General features: G+C 42.9%; 1 protein-coding gene across 1 annotated transcript; it reads right to left on the reverse strand.

Annotated features, from left to right (window-relative positions):
• Nucleotides 1–848: 848 nt before the first annotated feature.
• nfe2l1a (nfe2 like bZIP transcription factor 1a) lies at nt 849–18,834 on the reverse strand. The gene is made up of 9 exons (XM_083896502.1): nt 18,778–18,834; nt 15,343–15,885; nt 14,026–14,220; nt 7,182–7,370; nt 5,224–5,274; nt 5,008–5,127; nt 4,755–4,905; nt 3,109–3,726; nt 849–2,273 (listed from the first exon to the last, which is right to left on the reverse strand). Exons 2-9 carry the CDS (start codon nt 15,643–15,645, stop codon nt 1,219–1,221), a joined length of 2,682 nt encoding a protein of 893 aa, XP_083752628.1. The 5' UTR covers nt 15,646–15,885; nt 18,778–18,834; the 3' UTR covers nt 849–1,218.
• Nucleotides 18,835–19,269: the final 435 nt, after the last annotated feature.

Raw genomic sequence — 19,269 nt, forward strand, 5'->3', positions numbered from 1 at the left:
CCAGACAGACGCTCACTGGCCCCCAGGTCATTTGACTACAGACGCCTGATTTGACAAAGATTTATGGCAACTTGACACACAAGCATCTTGTGAATATGTAAAAAAAAAAAAAATACAAAACCATGTATTATATAAAACAATCGCAATTAAAAAACCCTCATGCTTTTATTTCATGGCCAAAAGAAAACCACAGTATAAACTATGCAGATATAAAATGAGTCATTCTTCGGTAAATCAGTGTTGAACAAAAACAAATCTTAGTTTGTCGTTCCCAAATCCACAAAGTCTTAAATAGACGTTCACAATTAGTAGTTTGTTCCCTACTCCTTCAGTAAAAATGTTGTACGTGTGAACGGGTGAGAACACAGATGAAGCTCTTCATCACTTACTGCGTTCACCCCTGATCCACGATTACCCAGCATGCTTTTCAACAGCGGTACTTTCTTATTTAAATCTTAAACAACAAAATTGTATTCTACTAGTGTGTAGCAGAACGACTTGTCCTTCTGAGTTAGCTTAGCGACGCCTGTAGCTCTACTTTGGCGTCTCAATCTTTGGACTGTCTTGGCAGATTTGGCCGACCGATACGGTCCCGCCTACTATCAGCCTGCTGGCTTATTCAAAAACTTCTCAAGTCTCTCTTGTTTCCGTCGAGTGGAGCGGTTCAGTTTGGTACAGCACGGCACGGAACCAAAATAACCAATTCCATTCTCTGGCACCCTTCCCTTCCCTTCCCTTCCCTTGAGGTACCAGAGTCTTGTCTGTTCTGTGGCGTTCGTTGGGCACAGCCCGCCCACCCACGCCACGCTGACAGATCTCAGGCGAAACTCAAGCCTGACCCAGGGCCGTACCGTTCCAAACCGAACCGTACCATGATGGAAACACAACTGATGTAAGGAAAGCAGGGTTTTTTTTGTTTGCATTAGCACAGAACTTCAACGCTGGTCCCAGGTCATCGTTTTCCTTTATCTCAAGAGTTGGCTTCAAGTCCATTTCCAGTGTGTGAGAAACAGATCCTGGAGCGAGAGGTTGACTTCTATCATCAGGACAATCGCGTTGTCCTTCAAAGAACCTTCTCTTGTGTCTCGATTTCCTCCCGAACCATCAACCAATTGATCTCCAAAACAACAGCCAGAGATGTGATCTGACGAAGGGGTATTGAGGATTTAACAATCCCCCGTAATCCGCTGCATCATTACCTCGTCATTACCATATCCCTCACTTCTTCTTGCGCCTCTGTTTCTTGCTCGTTTTCCCTCCTCTCCACGTCTCTTGTTGGTGCGAGGCCACCATGACGCTGCCGTCGTGCTCAAAGTCAAGAAAGTGCTCCGCGGAATCCAGCGGCCTCCCTTCCTCGTCCCTGAGCCTGGCAAAGACGTCCTGGTACAAGGCGCCCAGCCGGCGCTTCATTTCCTGCAGGTTCCTCAGGGCTTCCTGTTTCTCGCGGAGGAGCCGCAGACGGCGGCGCCTCAAACCGGACACGTTGTCTTCCAAACTCAGCAGCACGTCCATTTTCCTCTTCCTGCAGTTCTGCGCCGCGATCTTGTTCTTGCCGCGGCGCCGGATGTCCCTGACGAGGGCGAGCTGGTGCTCGTTCAGGTGGTAGTCGGTCAGCAGGTCGTTGAACTCTTCCACCGGCAGATTTACAATCAGCTCGTTGGAGAAGGGCACTTTCAAGGCTCGGGCGCGGCGTTCGTCTCTGCTCCGTATTCTGGCCTCGGACATGAGTCTGGAGGAGGAGGAGGAGGAGGAGGAGGAGGAGTAGTGGACAGGCCTGGGGTTGTGATGTCGATGCGGGGAGGATTTGGTGTGTTTGGTCGGTGCGCTGTTGTCCAGGGATGAGATGGTGGAGCGCGGCTGGTTGTACGTGTGATCGTGCTCAATGTGCTCCATCCACTGAATGTCGTTTAATAGCTTGCGGTTGTCGTAGTCGCCCGGGAAGAGTTTCTTAAAATCTTCGGGATAAACTCCTCCCACCGCCCCCATCTCCTCCTCCTCCTCCTCCTCCTCATCCTCAGGCTCCTGCTTAATGTGTACGTCAAGGTCCATGTTCAAACCGAACGACTCTTCCTCAGCATCTTCATCCTTGACGTCGCGGAAGGGGCTTTCTACGCCGGACATATAAGACGAGGCAGAGGTCGACGAAGAGGCGGAGGAGGAGGACGAGGAGGAGGTGGAGGAACAATAGGAGGCTTCAGAAGCACATGGAGAAGCAGGGCTGTAGCTGAAGTTCAGCGAAAGACCAGAGTCGGAGTCTGCCTCGTTCTCGGCGTCTAAGACAAAGGGAACAAGCAAAGGTCAAGGTTTATGATCCAGTTTAAAAGAACTTGAATTCCAATTCCTTGCTTAACCCTCAATCTCAAAAATGTGTGTGTCCCGATTCTCAAAAAAATTAAGTTGAGGGCCAAGTTTAAGGGCTGTATCGCCCTCAATATTGAGATTTTTCCGAGACCACCCTTGGGAGCAAGGGCTACCCAGAATGCATTGCGTGTTTTCACATAACAAAGATGGCGTCGAAAGCAGTGAAACGAGTACGCTACAAATGAAGTATTTTCTTTGTTAATAGAGATATAAAAATGATGAAAACCATTGTATTATCTTAGTTTAGGCCCATATTATGGATTACTGACGTCATTGTTGCGTAACATTTATTTTTATTTTACGATCTTTTGTCAATAGTCGGCCGGTGCGGACAAGCGATGGTTTGCTATGGTTTACTTTTCAATAAGTCGTGGTGTGTGGTAACTGTCAGCTGAATATGTCCGTGGTTGTGGTATTTGTATGAGTATCATCTTATAACTAACTGACAACCTAATAACTTGACTGACAAACGGATCGTAATAAATAATCCTGACGTAAATGTGTTCTTCTTCTTCTTCTTCTTTTTTGGAGTTGACAGACTGGACGCAGCTTTCGCGTTATTCTGCCCCCTACAGTCTGAAGACGTATCTGCATTTAAGGGGTGTCCCATTTCTAAGTGACAAAATAACCCTCAACACTTGGTTTTGAGGACCAGTTAAGATTAAGGGTTGAGCTTGAGGGTTAAGATTAGGAATTGGAATTGGCCCTTGACACTGATTGAACAAAAAGTTCAAAGTTGTTTATTACCTTGCTGTTGTCTTTCCGTTTGACTCTGATCTTCTGCGACTGCGTGGTCGTCGTCTCTGCCAAAGTAGCCCTCCTCTTCCAGCCTGGCTGCCATCTCTGGACTGAAACCTTCCTCCAGAGCAAGGTCCATCAGCCTCATCTCGTCCAGGATGGCAGCGTCCTCCAGGAGGTCGCCGAGTTGGTCGGGGAGGTAATCTCCACCATCCCCGACGTCGCCCTCCTCCTCATCGACCAGAAAAACACTGGGAAGGCCCTGGTTCACATCACTCCCCTCCAGAGATGAGACGGGACTGGCAGGTGTTAGGCTGCGTAACTGGAAGTTGACGTCCAAGCTGGGGAGGTCTCCTCCAGGGAAGAGATCGTGAGAGCCTTCCACGTTCTCCGCAAGATCACGTGTTAGCAGGTTCGCGTTGAGGGAACTTGAGCTACCATCTGCATTTTGTTGCACGCAGAACTCTGTTGAAGGCTCCTCCTCTCCCAAGTGATCTGGAGGACGTTGCGCGGTGTTGGAAACATCCCTTGAGCTTAAAGTTGAACTGTAGTCGTCTAATTCTGCACTGGGAGTGAGGGGAAGCAGAACTGGCTCTCGCTGCAGCTGGTTTGGAGACCACAGGAAACCTGGAATGGAAGTTGGTAAAAATGTAAACAAATGTAAGCTTTGGTTTTGGAGGATTTATGTCATTAGAACAATTTAAAGGTCACATGGAGTGGTCCTGTTGCACATGTTAGTTATGGAGGTCTACTTACATACATTAACTTGTTTTTATGTTCAAAAACCTCCTAGTTGCTGTAAACGAGCCAATAGAAATCTCTCCTTACTGACCCTCTCCTCAGCCGCGGTATTTCAGACATAAATCTCACCCCCAGAAGACAGAGTGTGTTGAAGTGACATAACCAGCACACCCGCTCTGAGAGGCACAGCTCCCCCCTCTGGAACGGTGGATGAACTGCTACTCATTATCAAAACATTGTTTTAACAGTGTTTAAAAATAGCTTCTTCACGACTCCCCGCCGCAGTCCCTTTGACGACCTTTGACCCGGAGTCAGAAGACACTGTCGCTCGTGAAACACCTCCACAACGGACGTTCTTCTTCTTCTGCGGTTCAATGTACGCAACCGGATGTGCCCGGACTAGTGCCCGGAGCAGGAGGATCCGCTGTTCAGGAGAACCGTTGTTTATGTAACCGGACCGGGTTTTTTCAGAGATCTCGCTGAGGCCAAGATTACAATAAAACACAGTGTTCTCAGCAGTGGCTGAACTGTTTGTTTAGAACCTTCAGGGCTTCTTAAACAAGCTAATGACGCAGATACACACTAAAAAAACAGCGTTAATGGGAACTTCCGGTCTAGGTCCGCTTTAACTTATTTCCCTCTTGAGCTTTCAACCATGTCCTGCAGCTGCTCATTGGAGTTTCTCCACCGTCATGAAGATGTTTCTCAGTGTCATCGCGTCGCTCGTGTATGTAATTTCACGACACGGCGACAACAAATCTGTCTTCAAGACAAACGGGCAACTCTGCCTGTTTAGAAAGGCTGTGCGATTTGGTTTCATGACCATGTCAGTGTGACCTTCTGTCGAGGTTTGCTAAGGTCTCCGGTGTCAGGGACCGATCGCTGATGTCAGAAAACGTCAGATTTTAAATTACCCTGCTGAATTGACGACGACTCCATGAATCGGACCTCGTGGCCAGCGTCTGTCCCGCCATTTACAAGGTTGTTAGAGTTCTGGTTCAGAGCACCAGAAGGATTGGAATCCACGGCTTGGTCAAATGGTGATGTCATGTCAACATCTGGGTTCTGGAGAAGAAGAAAGAAAAAAGACGCAATAACAGTAAGCATCTCATCGTTTGTTTAATTTTTGCTCAAAGAAATGTCATCTACTCATATTCTCCCACTTACCCCAGGCTCCATGATAGCAAACAGGTCCTGCCAGCAGAGCTCCAGGTCCATGGAGGGGTTCTCCGTGGACAACAGGGGCTCCCTGTCCACGTCTGCCCTTCTACTGCCACCATCGCCCTCCTGAGACACAACAAAAGACACTCGAGTGAGTACAATTCAAGGCCAAAAGAATAAAGAAGAGTAAAAAACAAGAGGAGGAAGAGGATGTGGTGATACCTGTTGTTCTTCAGTGAGGGGGAAGGCTTCGTCCAACAGCCTCAAACACTCCTGAAAGAGACACACATTTTTACAATTTTTTACCACAATATGACACCGTTTTGTCATTTAAGTGTCTATAGACTTCATTTACATGTGCGTTACTGTTTTAATGCTAAAGATGTTTGTATCTTTAGTTTTCTCCCTCTTCGCTAAGCCCTAACAAGTGTTTTCTGGCACTTGCCCGACCATCATTCGTTGGAAATACGACTTCTTCTTCTTCTACGTTCTTAATGTTTTTCCCTGCTAAAATAAAGGGTTTCTACAGTAGTCAGGATGGACAAACCTTGGCTGGTTTTAGCACTAGCATGTTTGAAGAACAAAAGATTGCTAACACCCAAAAAATACTTCTTAACCAACGGCAACCAAAAGTCACAAATATGTGCTTATATGACCATTAAAGGTGCATTATGTAATAAAACTAAAGCAACTGGCCATAAAATCCTCCTAATATGTCACAGAGACTCAGGAATAATGTTCATATAACAAACTGAACTCACCAACAACAACAGTACAGACAACATATTTGCTTTAAATATATAATAAAAAAATATATTAAAAAAAAATAATATATTATTTTGCAGACTGCAAATCATGTTTTGGCATGTGGCGCCACCTACCGCCGTCTACCAATCATTGCAGTCAGTAGAGTCTCAGCTGCCGAGCAACCACGGGTTGCCAGTTACGTCAACAAACTAAACCTTAAAGACCTCAGTATTTTGAATTTGAATGTAGTAACTGTTTTTGGCCACATTCTTACATATGGCACCTTTAATGCTCAGTCTTTGGCTGTGTGTTTACCAAGAATCAGTGTTAGCTCTTTGCTCCATACAGGAAGTATATGGACAAATGACCTCTGAACAATCTCTTTCTTTCTTTCTTTCTTTCTTTCTTTCTCACTCTTGTTGCTAAAGTTTCACCCTCACAAATATCCGTCTAGTCCCTTTTTCACTGGATCTTGTCACAAACCAAACACTTGTCAACTTCTGACCTTTGACCCCGGGAGAGCTGTGCGAGAAAGGATTTGGATTCTTGGAAGCAGATCTGCCTTAAAAACAACAACAGCCTGTGTTGCAACATGCATGACCCACATTTGATATCTTTAAGTGTATGACACACACACACGCACACACACACACACATAGCGATACAGTATATATATAAAGTGTTAAAAATTGTATTCCCGGTGTAGGAGTTAACCCTGTCGTGCAGCTGCTGAACCGTGTCATCCATTCTTTTCTGTTCTGCTGAGCTGGCCGAGCGTTTACAGAAGCTGCATCTGGCTCTGATTTCACCAGCATGACAGACGCTGATCTGCTTGACTAACACACGTGCATGTGTGCACATACTGTATGGAGCGCTCTGTTACAAAATTACCACCGAGAACATCGAGTACCGACGCTGTCCTGACAGCGTGAGGAGTCTCTGCCAGGACGGAGTGATATACCAGTGATTTCCTAATACTGGGACGGGACCCACAGATAAATAACATGCATACAATGACGTTTTTTATGCATTTACCAAGTGTCTATTGGAAATAATTCAAAATATATCGCAATGAGTTGCTATATTACGCACAAATTTGCACTTTTCCCGATTTACGTCGTGACGGGTCGCAATAGTTTGTCAAATGTTTGGGAAACGCATATATTTTCACTTACTTCATAATCCTTACTTCTGGTTTTCACTATCAATGGTGACGGTGACTCTTTAAGCTCTATCACTAACACTATTATGGTCATTATTGATGAATAATCCCATGATAACCTTTCAACTCAAGGTAAACAAAGTGATCTGAGAGAGAAATAACTGCACCTCCTCTATGTTGTTTCCCCCCAATTGTCCTTACTCTGCAAAGTAAGAAGCTGCTAAAATACCCGCACACATGAAACTAAAAACCCGTTTTCTTAGCGTCGTACCTGTTCCAGTTCATTCTGCGTCGACTCTCTGAGGTGAGCGTGGCTGCTTCCTGTCGTCCTCCTCCCCCTCCTCATCCTCCTCCTCCTGTAATGCCTGTGCATCCTGGCCACGTCTTCCTCTTCATCGCCCTCTTCCTCTTCTCTTTCATCCCCATCACCACTGTGATGAAGGACGTGATGGGTTCCTTCCTGGATGCAGACAGACAAAAAAAACACGATTTGAGTCAGCAAAGCAAAAGAAACACCCTCAAAAACCTAAAGCTTCATACCTCCATTTTTGCACAACATAAACCAGACGTGGCTGATCTTTAATATCAGGGCAAACAATGGCCAAAATAAGGGGAGACGATAATATTTAGGATCTGCTTCTACAGTCGGCTCCTGCTCTCAATAACCACTTAGTTTATCCACTCTTATTAAGATGACAGCGGATAGGAGAAGGCGGTGCTGTCGTGGTGCATGTAGTCGTATGTATAGAATGTAAAGGTCCCTGTTTTTACCCAGAGACTGCAGTCAGCCCTCAGAAATAGCTTTAACCTTCTCCTGACCTCACTGAGGACTTTAAAGACGAACCCAGAGACCCCACAGACAGCAGCTGGCCTGTATGGACACCAGTATGCTACACATATGTGTGTGGCCTTGGAAAAGTAGTGTGTCGTTGCCTTAGTGAACGAGTATAACTGTACAGTAGCACAAGTAGCAGCACTGTCTCTGTGCCTAATCTTTAAATATATATCAATATATATTTATATATATATATATATGTATATATTTATACACTAAAATGTCTGTTATATTCGAACCATTGTCAAACGAGGTCACACAATAATACAGATAAAGTCTATTTATCATCTCCACGTGACTCTCTCTGTGTTTTGGGAGTATGACTGAAAACACAAAGATCCAGCATTGATTGATTCTGTCCCAGCGCTGCCACTGTATACACACAGACGCTCCCTCAGTTAGGTCTAATAGTGATCACTCGAAGTTACACCGATTTTTAGTGCTGTGCATTAGGTTAACACGCGTTAACTCGTGACGCGTTTCCATGACGTTTTATCGGAAAAATACGCGTGACGACATGTTATCGTGCCGCGACACCAGAGTCCGGGCTCTGTTTACGAGTTAGCCCCGTTAGCAGTGTTAGCTCCTTTAGCGCCGTTAGCGCGCCTACAGTTGAACTGGAGCACTCTGTTTATTAAAAGAGCAGCACTAACAAATAACCAACGTACCTGTGTACTATTTTTAAAGTTTAGTATTACTTCATTTTAACGATCCGGAGTCACGTAAACATGACGTCACACACGACGTTTTCCGGTCAGTCGTCATGGAAACGCGCCATGCGCTAACGTTGATGCCGTTAAATGCTGTTAACATTTGACAGCACTAGCAGATTTATAATCGGATTGTAATTCGTAATTTAACCGAATTCTTCATTCAGTTACAACAATTTCAACCATTTTTTCCCCCAGCTGTAAGTCGTTTCCCTCTGAGACATTAAAGAGACAGTTCAAGATAGTCCACTAATTGCTGTGTTTCCTTCATTGTACGGTTTGGTTTGGTTTGGTTTGGTTTGGTACAGTATGGTATGATGTGTGTCAGGCTTGTGTTTGGACTGAGAACAGTGCCTTCACTTGGTAGGTGGGGTAACGTGACTTTGCACCTTTGTGCGACGACAACAAACGCAGACGACGACATTGAACGCGATACAACACACCACAAAGGAGGTAATCCAGCAGCTCTGTTTTTTCCTGCTTGGGTTTATGGCTGTTTTTGTCAACAAGACATCAAAACATTGCTGTACTAAACAGTTCCAATCGATGGAAACAAGCTATTCCGGCAGGTCATGTGACTAATTACTAATTAACATTTTTGTGTGTGGGGGGGTTTTTGTTTTTACTGGCTACTGCCGAGCAGCAGAGCATCACTGTTGAATGGGGAAAACCAGGATATTTTTACAGGTCTAACCAGGTGCTTTCTGTGCACAGACCTAAATCACCATCACTTCCTCATTTCAGCCCAAATGAAGCACGAGCCGTTAAAACCCTCCCACTTTCACTGGAGGAATGTCATTTCAGCTCAGAAAATGCTGCGTCACTGAGAATACAGTGGTGTGAAAACGTTATTTCTGTCTGCAGGTGAAGTCGCTGCGTCCAAACCAAGGTCCTGCAAGGACGGAAGTCAACGAAAGGTTGACCGTGATGTTTAATCAGTGAAGAGACTGAAGGCTGATATCGCAGATTACGGCAGCTTATTGTCTTCGTCTTCAACCCTAACCCTCATTCCAACAGCTTCACATACTTGTTTTTGAGATTCCGTGTTGTGTCCCTGTACCAGAGCTAAATGAGGAACCAGGGACGGGAACCACTTTTGCTTTGTTTGTGTGCTTCGCTGCAGTAAACAAGAGAGGGGATTGCAAAACGCACCCCGGTGCAAATGTGTGTTAGTTCGCGATAGCCAAAAGTTCTCAAGTTTCATAACAAGCCCCGACGGTCACAAGGAAGCTAATAAAGTGTGTGTGTGTGTGTAAAGCGTGCCATTCGATATGTGGGTGGAATTTAAAAACACTTTTCCATTCACTTTCAGATTGAGGAGGCAGTGTGTACTTGGATCTCTGTGTACTGTATCAGGTTTGTCGTGTTGTGTAAGTGTGTGTGTGTGTGTTTGTTAGCTTCAGCTGTGGCACCTTGTGAACTAATTCTAAGATTCATTCATTCATTTTCTACCGCTTTATCCTCCACACGAGGGTCTAAATCTAAGCCTGACGAAGTGAAGTGACCCCAGATCATCGCACTTCCCCCACAGACCTGCAGGGGTGGCGAAAAAACTTCTCTCGCAATTCGGAAGTGGACGAATCGCAAATCGATTAAAGAAAATATCCAAATTCCGATTATGTAAATGTTAAATAACGTAAATTAGATAACAAAGCACTAGCATGGAACCGAGATACAGCGGCGCTATTTCACTGACGTGATCCCGACTCGACTCAACCAACAAAAACAAAACATTATTGTTTTTTATTGTAAATTAGTCATTGTTTTGTCATAACAAAGACTTTTATTTTGAAATTCTATGAAATATCACCACAAATATCATCATTGCTATATATTCTGTTGTTTTTCCACTTGGGTTAGGGTTGCACTTACTGTGCACTTCGATATCACCGCTAACCGGAGGCTAATGTCACGTCATGTGCTCCAGTGAATGAGAGCCACACGGGTGCTAATGATGCTAATGATTGGGGACTGTTTACTTTAGGAAGGAAGGACAACGATATATCACCACATAGATAGTATTATATTAGACTATATATCACGGTACATCAAGTACCAAAACATCCATTAAGAAAACGATGATGTTGTCCCTCAGGGTCATTTAGGTTTACACCAGGTTAGGTTGAATAACACCATCTGTCAAACAGGCACTTATTTTTGTCTACTTTTGTCCTTCTGTTGTGTCCTCACAACTCCAGAGAGACAGGCATGTATGTGTGTGTGTGTGTGTGTGACCCCCTGATACCAAAGGTATGTGGGTCATGTCATGTTGTGTCTGAGTGTGTGATATCGGGCCACTTTTGTTTTGTCACAGTTGAGTGTTTGTCATTCTTCACAAGGTGACGGACGCTGTGAATAAACGACCCTCAGTTATGTTTGCATCAGGAAAAGGAAAAGTCTGAAGCACAGAAAACCGACAACATCTGCATCTACGGGAACCTCGTTAGCGTCCAGGTATGCTAATGCTAATGCTAACCCACTCTCCATAGGCTACTTTATATGTTGCAATCTACAGCCTCGCTAATTCCATCCTCACTTGACCTTTAGCTATTTTAGCACACTATCCATCCATGCATGTGTGTTGCAGATTATTTTCAGTTTCCAACATGGCCTGTCTGAGGTGTGGCCTTTATTAAAGTGACGCTCACACAGCAAGTTCAGACAAGCAGGGACATGAAGTCAGCGGTGGCGCCCAAACATGTAGAGCAGGTGTTTTCTTTCAGAGTCTCACTCTCTAATGAATAGAATTGAAAAGAAAAAGCATAAAGGTAATATTTAAAGGGGTAATATGTAACTTCTGCTACATAATAAAGCACCTTTCAGAATGACAGGTGTAAGGATAAAGGATTGTTATAAGGGTGATAAATAAAGATCAATTTATATAAGTCCCATGACTAGGGGTTTTCCAGTAAACATAGAATCATAAAATAGTTAACCTGAAAGTATTCAACAATAGATCTGTGGTAGATTCACTCACACCATTATTTCATGAGGTGGTATGTTTACATAACCTTACAAAGCTTTGCTAGCCAGACTAGTTTTCCCTTCTCACCTCTGGCTTTGACTCTTGAGAATAACATGGCGAAATCCCCATATTAGCATTTTTGGACTGACGAGGAAGCCGAGTTTATGCTACGCTAGCTCTAGGAATTGAATATTTCAAAGTTAGCCGCCGCTAGCTAAAGTTGTTTTGGGCTGTGATGACGACTTAGGACGACTGGAAAACACCTAATATTAACAACATGTCAGACACACTGATTCCCCTCTAATGCTTGAATACTGGGACAAGGACAGGAGTCGAATTATCACGACAACTATAGCTCGACGCAAATAAGTCTTTGACCGCAAACAAAGAGCCTCCTCAACTGATGTCCTCTGATCCACATATTCCATTAAGCAGAGATTATTACACCGGATGACCTCCCTGACACAACTCAGGCTTGAGGGTATTTTTGGGGGAATTTTTGACACAAGAGAAAGTAGCCAAAATTGCATTAAAAGTGCTAGCAAATGCTAAGATTTTTTTTCTAACGTGTCCAAGTCTCACATAGTTGTTCCGATTCGAACCGAACTTGGTGCACTTGTTGCTCTCGTGATTCCAAACAAATTTCTAATGTACTTCCATTAGCTCCGCCCACCCAGAAGTCGGCCATTTTGGAAAAACAAAAACGGCTAGTTTAGAACTAGCACCTTTGAGCTAGCCGCGTTAAACTTGGTGTGTTCTAGACAAGTTAATGATTAAGAATGTATCAAAGGATTTTCTCTACTTCAGCGCTCTGACAAATTTGACGTTAAAATGGTAGGAAAACTACTTTAAAATTCCACTTTTTGAAAGCTTTAAACGTAAACAGAACTACATGAAATTTCTCACAGTCCCTGATGAATTTGTCTTTGTAAACAAAAAGTATGTCTGTATTTCCACATATAGAGCGGAAAGATCAAGAGAGTCAATCAATTTGATCACGAGCGACAGATTTAAGGGTTCAGAGAGTCAAATGGAACCAAACTGCAGGTTTAAAAACAAAGAGGTCTTTGTACAGACTGTATTTCTAGTGACTGGTTCGTTACTAAGGAGGAAACAAGATGTCTAGAGCTCCGTGGCTGCTGTGCCCATGTTTGTGTTTTCATTTAAAGGTGTATTCCCTGCAGCTGGGCGTGTTGACTGCGCTGATTGTACGGCTTAATCTTCCCAGTGAGGTCATCTATGGTGAGGTCGGTTTTCTGATGACTCATCGGACGCTGACTCACTCCTCTTCCACATGACATTTCCTCTGGTCAAAAACAGCAACCCTCTCCCACACCACTAATCCTTATATTTTAGACATAAATCTGTCACTCATTTTTCTTAATCTTTTATTTTTAGAGTTTTAAGACTGCGGTTACAACAACTGCTTCAAAGTTCCAGAAGTTTCTTAGTCTTTCTACATTCTATTATTATTTTAATAACTGCAAAACACGTAAGCAGTGTCACTTCCAGCAGAATGTATCCCATCAACATACTTTAAAAGCTCTTGTTTGACAAATACTCAGCACCAATTCAAACACGAACGCCCTCACGCAGAAGGTAGACAGTCTCTCAAATGCTATTTTTCTATTGTCACGTTTGTTTTTGAACATACCGTGTGACACATCCTTTACGGAACACTTTGTTTCACGAAGAAGTGATAGGATTTCATCAGCTTTTAAAGCTGCCCCATGGTTTATTGCTCTTGAGCTCACGGAGTTACAGCATGGGCTGAGATCATGTAAACCCTTGTACCTGAGCTGAAGACGATCTTTGGCCTAGTTATTAACAGTTCAGTTTGCTACATTCAAACTTAATTCGTCACTTTCTGAGTCACTTATACTGAAATTCCTGTAACTTTCTGGTCAAACAGGCAATAATTTAACCATAATAATCATGTTTATTTACTGTTTATGTGCACAAAATACCACGTAGTGCTTACAACGGCTAGTTTCCAACTTGTAAACTCAGGGATGATGTCACTCTAGCCGCATAGGTGACTCCCAATTGTTAAAATGAGTCTCTAAAGTAACGCTAAACTTAAGTCGGCTTCAGTTAGCTCCGTTAGCTGCGCTAGCTCCTTTAGCGCCGTTAGCGCACCTACAGTCGAACTGCAGCGGTCTGTTTATTACAGTAAAAGAGCAGCACTACAAATAACCTGAGTACCTGTGTTTTTAGCATTACTTTAGAGACTCTTTAACAATCGGGAGTCACGTAAACATGACGTCAAGCGCGTCTTTTTCCGGTCAGTCGTCATGGAAACGCGTAATGCGTTAACGTGCGTTAACGTTGACGCCGTTAGCGTGGCCAGCACTAGTGTTTTGTTATTGTTTTTACTGCAAGGTGCGACGACCTCCCCCTTGTGGCAGAAATGACACACTGTCCATTTAAAGATCTCACAGACCAGCGGCCGCCCAATGTTTTATTGCGGTTGAACCAAATGAAGATGGTCTAGTCTACAGGGGACAGTATGGTCTACTCATTGGATCCTTCTCTGCTCGATGATGTAAGGACATGGATTTTGAAATAAAGAAGTAAAAAAAAGATCCTCCATCTTGAGCTGTACCTCTTTATCACCTTCCTCCACTTCTTCCAGCGAGGCACCGAGTCCAGACGTGGGCTCCACGGTCACATCGCCTCGATCTCTCTCCAGCCCAGTGGGAACCCTCTCCAGGAGAGCGTTCTCCTGGTCCTGGAATCCCAAAGGAAGAGGATCTGGTTCTCTCTGGACCAGCCAGGTCTCCAGCTCAGAGCGGGGAATCTGTAGTAGAGTGAAATTGCCTTATCAGTTTCCTTCTAATGAATGAAGCACAGAACTTACTGGCAGTGCTCGTTGCAATCGTTGAATCCTCTAATAGCTCGCAGGCACGGAAACGAGCATGGTTTCAAAATGAGGAGCAAACCTTTTACCAGAAGAGAAGAGTTATTTTGCTAATTGCTTTGGGGTAATAAGAGAAGATCAGGAGGAGGAGAACCCATGCAGGGAGAAGTCGGTGATGGTCGTGGTTGGATGGTACAGTGTCTTGCTTTTTGGGAGTCACAAGACCAAGTCTGCAGGTCTGAGACGAGCTGATTATCTGATTATCACGCTCAAGTCAAGACGAAACAATTACAAGCGAGTTCACATTTGTGGTTCTTTCCACCCGACTCTGGTTTCTGCTGGACCGATCACTGTAAACGCTACCAAATGTTATGTAGCATAGCATGACGGATAGCTCCAAGAGAAAATAAGCAGCTGACTCGATTCTTGTTGCATAAAGACTGGGAAAAAAGGGGGGAACCAGGATTAAAGAGCTTTAAAGGTCCAGTGTGTGACAGTAAGAAGGGTTCATGAGCAGAATTTAAAGACACTACATACACTGTTAGAAATAAGGGTTCCAAAAGGGATTTTCTACAAGGGCTGAGGTTCTACCTGGAACCATTTGCTTCTGAAAAACCCTTTCCTGAAAAAAGGGTTTCTCAAGGGTTCTTGGTAACATTAATGGTTCCAGTAAGAACCATTTTGATCCAGAGAACCCTTTAAAACCCTTTCCTGAATAAAGGGTTTTAAAAGGGTTCTCCTATGAGGACAAGCCGAAGAACCTTATATGGTTCTACTTAGCACTTTTATTTCTAAGAGTATATGAGGCAGACATGCATTTTGCATTTTGGTGCGAAAACTTACTAAACAAACAAAGTACAACAACATCCTTTATGGTATTTGCTACCATTAGAGTAATCAGTAATCAGTTCTTACACACTGGGCCTTTAATTTGAGAGGAACTCTACTGAATACACCGACTAGTGAAGCTCATACTTGTTTATTTATACAAATCTGAATCTCTATTTCCAAAATTGTGAGACACAAAAGTGTCCTTAGGGACATGTTGGCGATGTCTCTTACCTGAAGTCTGTCCAGAGAGCGGACCCAGCCCAGCAGCCTCCGCGTGGTGAAAAACCCGTCCAGGTCGACGTCCTTGGTGTGCAGGCCCTGGCCTTGGCCGCCGCCGCCGCCGTCGTCCAGGCGGTTGCGGAGGTTGTGGAAATGCGTCTGCGTCAGCGCCGAGGTCGGACCCAGGATCATGTCGTGCCAGGCGGGGGGCAGCAGGTAGGGCTCCAGGCCCACGTCCACCCAGACGCCGCAGAGGCTCAGCAGGATGGCGACCTGGATGAGGCCCTCGGTGAAGTACTTCTTTAGGCACAGCATCGTCTTTGGTGTCTCGGAGGACGGAGACGTAAGAACCACGAGGGTCTATGATTCAATTCAGTGTTTTGAGTGTAAAGATCTCAAATACCCACTCACAATGACTCTAATGCTGCATTTTTAGCAGTAAAATATACGTTTTTCTCAGGTTTGGACAGGAGGGAGAAAAAAGCTTCAAAAAGCTTCCTGTTCTCCTCAGAAATATCTCAATCTTCTTCTTTGAGACTTCACAAACTCTTCTTCCTGTGAACAAAGACATTGATGAAGTGAGTATTTCACCACATAAACACACGCTTAAAAAAAAAATCACACCATAGTGAGAAAAACCTGTTTGCACATTCCCACAGAGGAACCTTCTAATTCCAGATAAGTCATGGAATATCCAGTTTTACAGAGACCTGACAGAGTCTGACGACTCGATCAAGTACAGTAGTTTCAATCTAAAAACTCCACATTCCTAACACAGATGTTAACTACTGCATATTTGGCAGAAGTTTTTTTCTTATCTATAAGTGTGGAACAAAGAGCAGTAGAAGAACAACCACTTTTATAATTCATACACTCTCTATTGTTGTACTTATTTTCCATAAATTGCTTAAAAGTCTTATTATTAGTCTTATAAATAGAATAATTGTCTATATTCTTCTAGCACCAACAGTGGCAGCTGTGCCATGTTTTCATTATAACATGAGATTAAATGGGAAAGTGGATTAGGGCTGGGACTAATTCTTTATAATAGATTAATCTCTCAATTGTTTTGTCCATAAAATGTTTTAAATTGTGTTTTAAAAAAGTGTGTTAAATCTCAAAATAAACAATTTTAAAGATTTCTTTGTTAAAAACGAAGTAAACAAACCCTGGAACTAATCACTTTTAAGAAGCTGTAAAATGTATTTAAAACATATTTGAAAACGATTAATCGATTATAAATGAGTTGAATATTAATTTAGTAATCGATTAATAATTGATTCACTGCTGCAGCTCTACTCAGGATTGATGAATACGTCATTTCGTCGCAGCTGTAGTTGCTACAAAGAACCAAGTAGCTTTAAAGTACATTATTGTCATGTTCGTGTACATTTTTCACTTTTTACTTCAATGTATTTGCTTATTTATTTTTTTGTACTTTTACTTCAACTACTGCTACTCCTACTGCTGTTCTGTGGTTCTTAACGTGTTATCCCTTCACTTGTCTCTTATGTTATTATTATTATTATTATTATTATTAGCTACATGATGACATCACTGCGCTGAAGAGTAATCGCAGCCCCTGCAGCGCTCACCTGCAGCCTGCTATTGTCAGAGTGACCCAGGCATGCAGACGCTGACATTTTGTGTGGGAAGACAGACAGAGACACAGACAGACACATAGACAGACAGGGCAGAGACAGAGAGACAGAGACAGGGCAGAGCCGTCTCGTAGCAGCAGCGCTCTCAGAAACTTCGACCTACTTCTAGAAAAGTCTTTGGTAAGCAGCTGCCAGCAGCACAACAGTGTCTGCGTTACTCACTGCTGCCACATGATGCAACTGCCTGGTGTGAAGAAAAAATCTCCTCCTCCCTCCTTAACCCTCCCTCCTCCCTCCTTAACCCTCCTTCCTCCCTCCTCCCTCCTCCCTCCCTCTCAGGACTCACTCGGTTTATTTTAAAAGCTGTAATAAGTGACATAAATGAGTCTAAAACACTCCTCTGTACTCCTACAGTAGAGATCATTATACACTCACTCTTTTATCTATAGTGTGTAGTTAAATATTTCCATGTATTGTGATTTATGTGGATGGTGTAATTCCCATTTAGGGGTCGACCAATTATTGGGCGTGTTAAAGATTATAGGTGTCATTGCGGTTAACAGTTAACGCATCATTTATCAGTTTCTTATTTATAGTTAGTTGATTTTACAGTCTATCGGTTTTAAATATCTGTTATTTTGGCCTCATTAAATAGTAATAATTGTTATCGGTATCATCGGAGAACCACGTTGTTGTTACATTTCCTGCTTTGAGGCCACATTTAAACACAAATACGGCGCCACATCAAACATCCTCCTGTCTTCACTGCTGCTTAAAAGGAAAGGCTAACAGTGAAAGCAGTAAAGTAAATGAAAGTCAAAGTGCACTCGTATAGATTGCTATTTGTGCTGCTACTTCTATCTATTAATAGTATTAAGATTTATTAGAAAATACTTTTATATTAGGAACTCAAAAATAAACAAAGGGAGGTTACCGTGGCAACAACTTTTTTTGCCTTTAAACTGTGCTCTGCATTCACTTTCTATGGGGAATCTTTTCACGATCTGTCGTCGCCATGGTTACTCAAAACTCTTCACAGTATCATAGGACTGGCCATATTTTCATAATCGATTAATCTGTTGATTATTTTCTCCATTAATTGATTCGTTTTTAATGTTTTTTTTAAACATCGGTGTTTGAAAATGTTCTTGTTTCATCCACAAACAGAAAAATGATTGAGTTTTAATCATTTCTTTGATGTATTGAGCAAAGAAAACGGACATTATTCGCATTTAAGAAGCTAAAATAATGAGAGAACTTGCTCAAATCGATTAAATGGTGATCAAAATAATCCTAAACAGCCATAAACCACATGACAAATGGGACAAAGCTGAAAATGAAACGGAAATTTAAGTGTTTCATTTAAACTTTTATCTATCAAAAGTTTATATACATGTATATATTACAGTATATAAAAGTATAATAGGTGTACTTTGAAGCACCTGTGGTTGAGGACTGTGTAATGTCCTGACATGTTTAATCTGCCCACACTAACTTTTCCACCACACTAGTTTCCTGTTATTGTCCTCCTTACATATATATATATATATGTGTGTGTGTGTGTGTGTGTGTTTTTAACTCCGGAGGAAAATCTATATCAGTCATTTAAAGTCACATTTGTCATATTTATCTATCATAGTCCTGACAGTGATGTCATAAACACAACAAAACAACAACAGCAGCAGCAGAGTCAACAAAGGAAACATCACAGTGTTTAATATCACACTGAGTTACAGCCACACACAGAGAAAACTACCGAGTAACTTCTGTTAGAAGCTAAATATAATATAAATATAATAATATATAATAATATAAAGGTGTAATAAGAGTTATTGTGTTGTCTTACCGGAGCTCAGCGGTGTGTTCGCCTCTCCTCTGTCCGTTCGTCAGTGACTCTGTCGCGGCTTCTGTTTCTCTTCTAAAACCGGGGGGGGAAACCTTTTAAAGGAGCACCCTGTGATGACGTAGATAACTCCGCCCCCTCTGGGAAAACCCTTTAACTCCGTGTGTGTGTGTGTGTGTGTTCTTGTTTGTGTCGCCTCTTCTGTTCATATAAACACAAACTGACCTTCGTCTGACCCAGTAGTCCTCATGGAGACCAGAACCTGGTCCTAATGAGGCAGAACCTTAGGGTTAGGGTTTGTTTATGCTGAAAAAAAAAATTAACGGAAGTCGAATAAGAAAAATAACAAAGCAAAAAAAAAAAAAGTATTCTTAAAGCTGCAGTACGTAAATGTTGTCAAACGAGTTCACACAGTGCTATTTTTAGCTCCACACAAAGTCTTTCTCATGCTTAGATCTTTGATCCCGCACACAGGAAGTGATTACGGAGGCAACA

This window comes from Microchirus variegatus (assembly GCF_963457635.1).
Source record: "Microchirus variegatus genome assembly, chromosome: 10".
NCBI lineage: Eukaryota > Metazoa > Chordata > Actinopteri > Pleuronectiformes > Soleidae > Microchirus > Microchirus variegatus.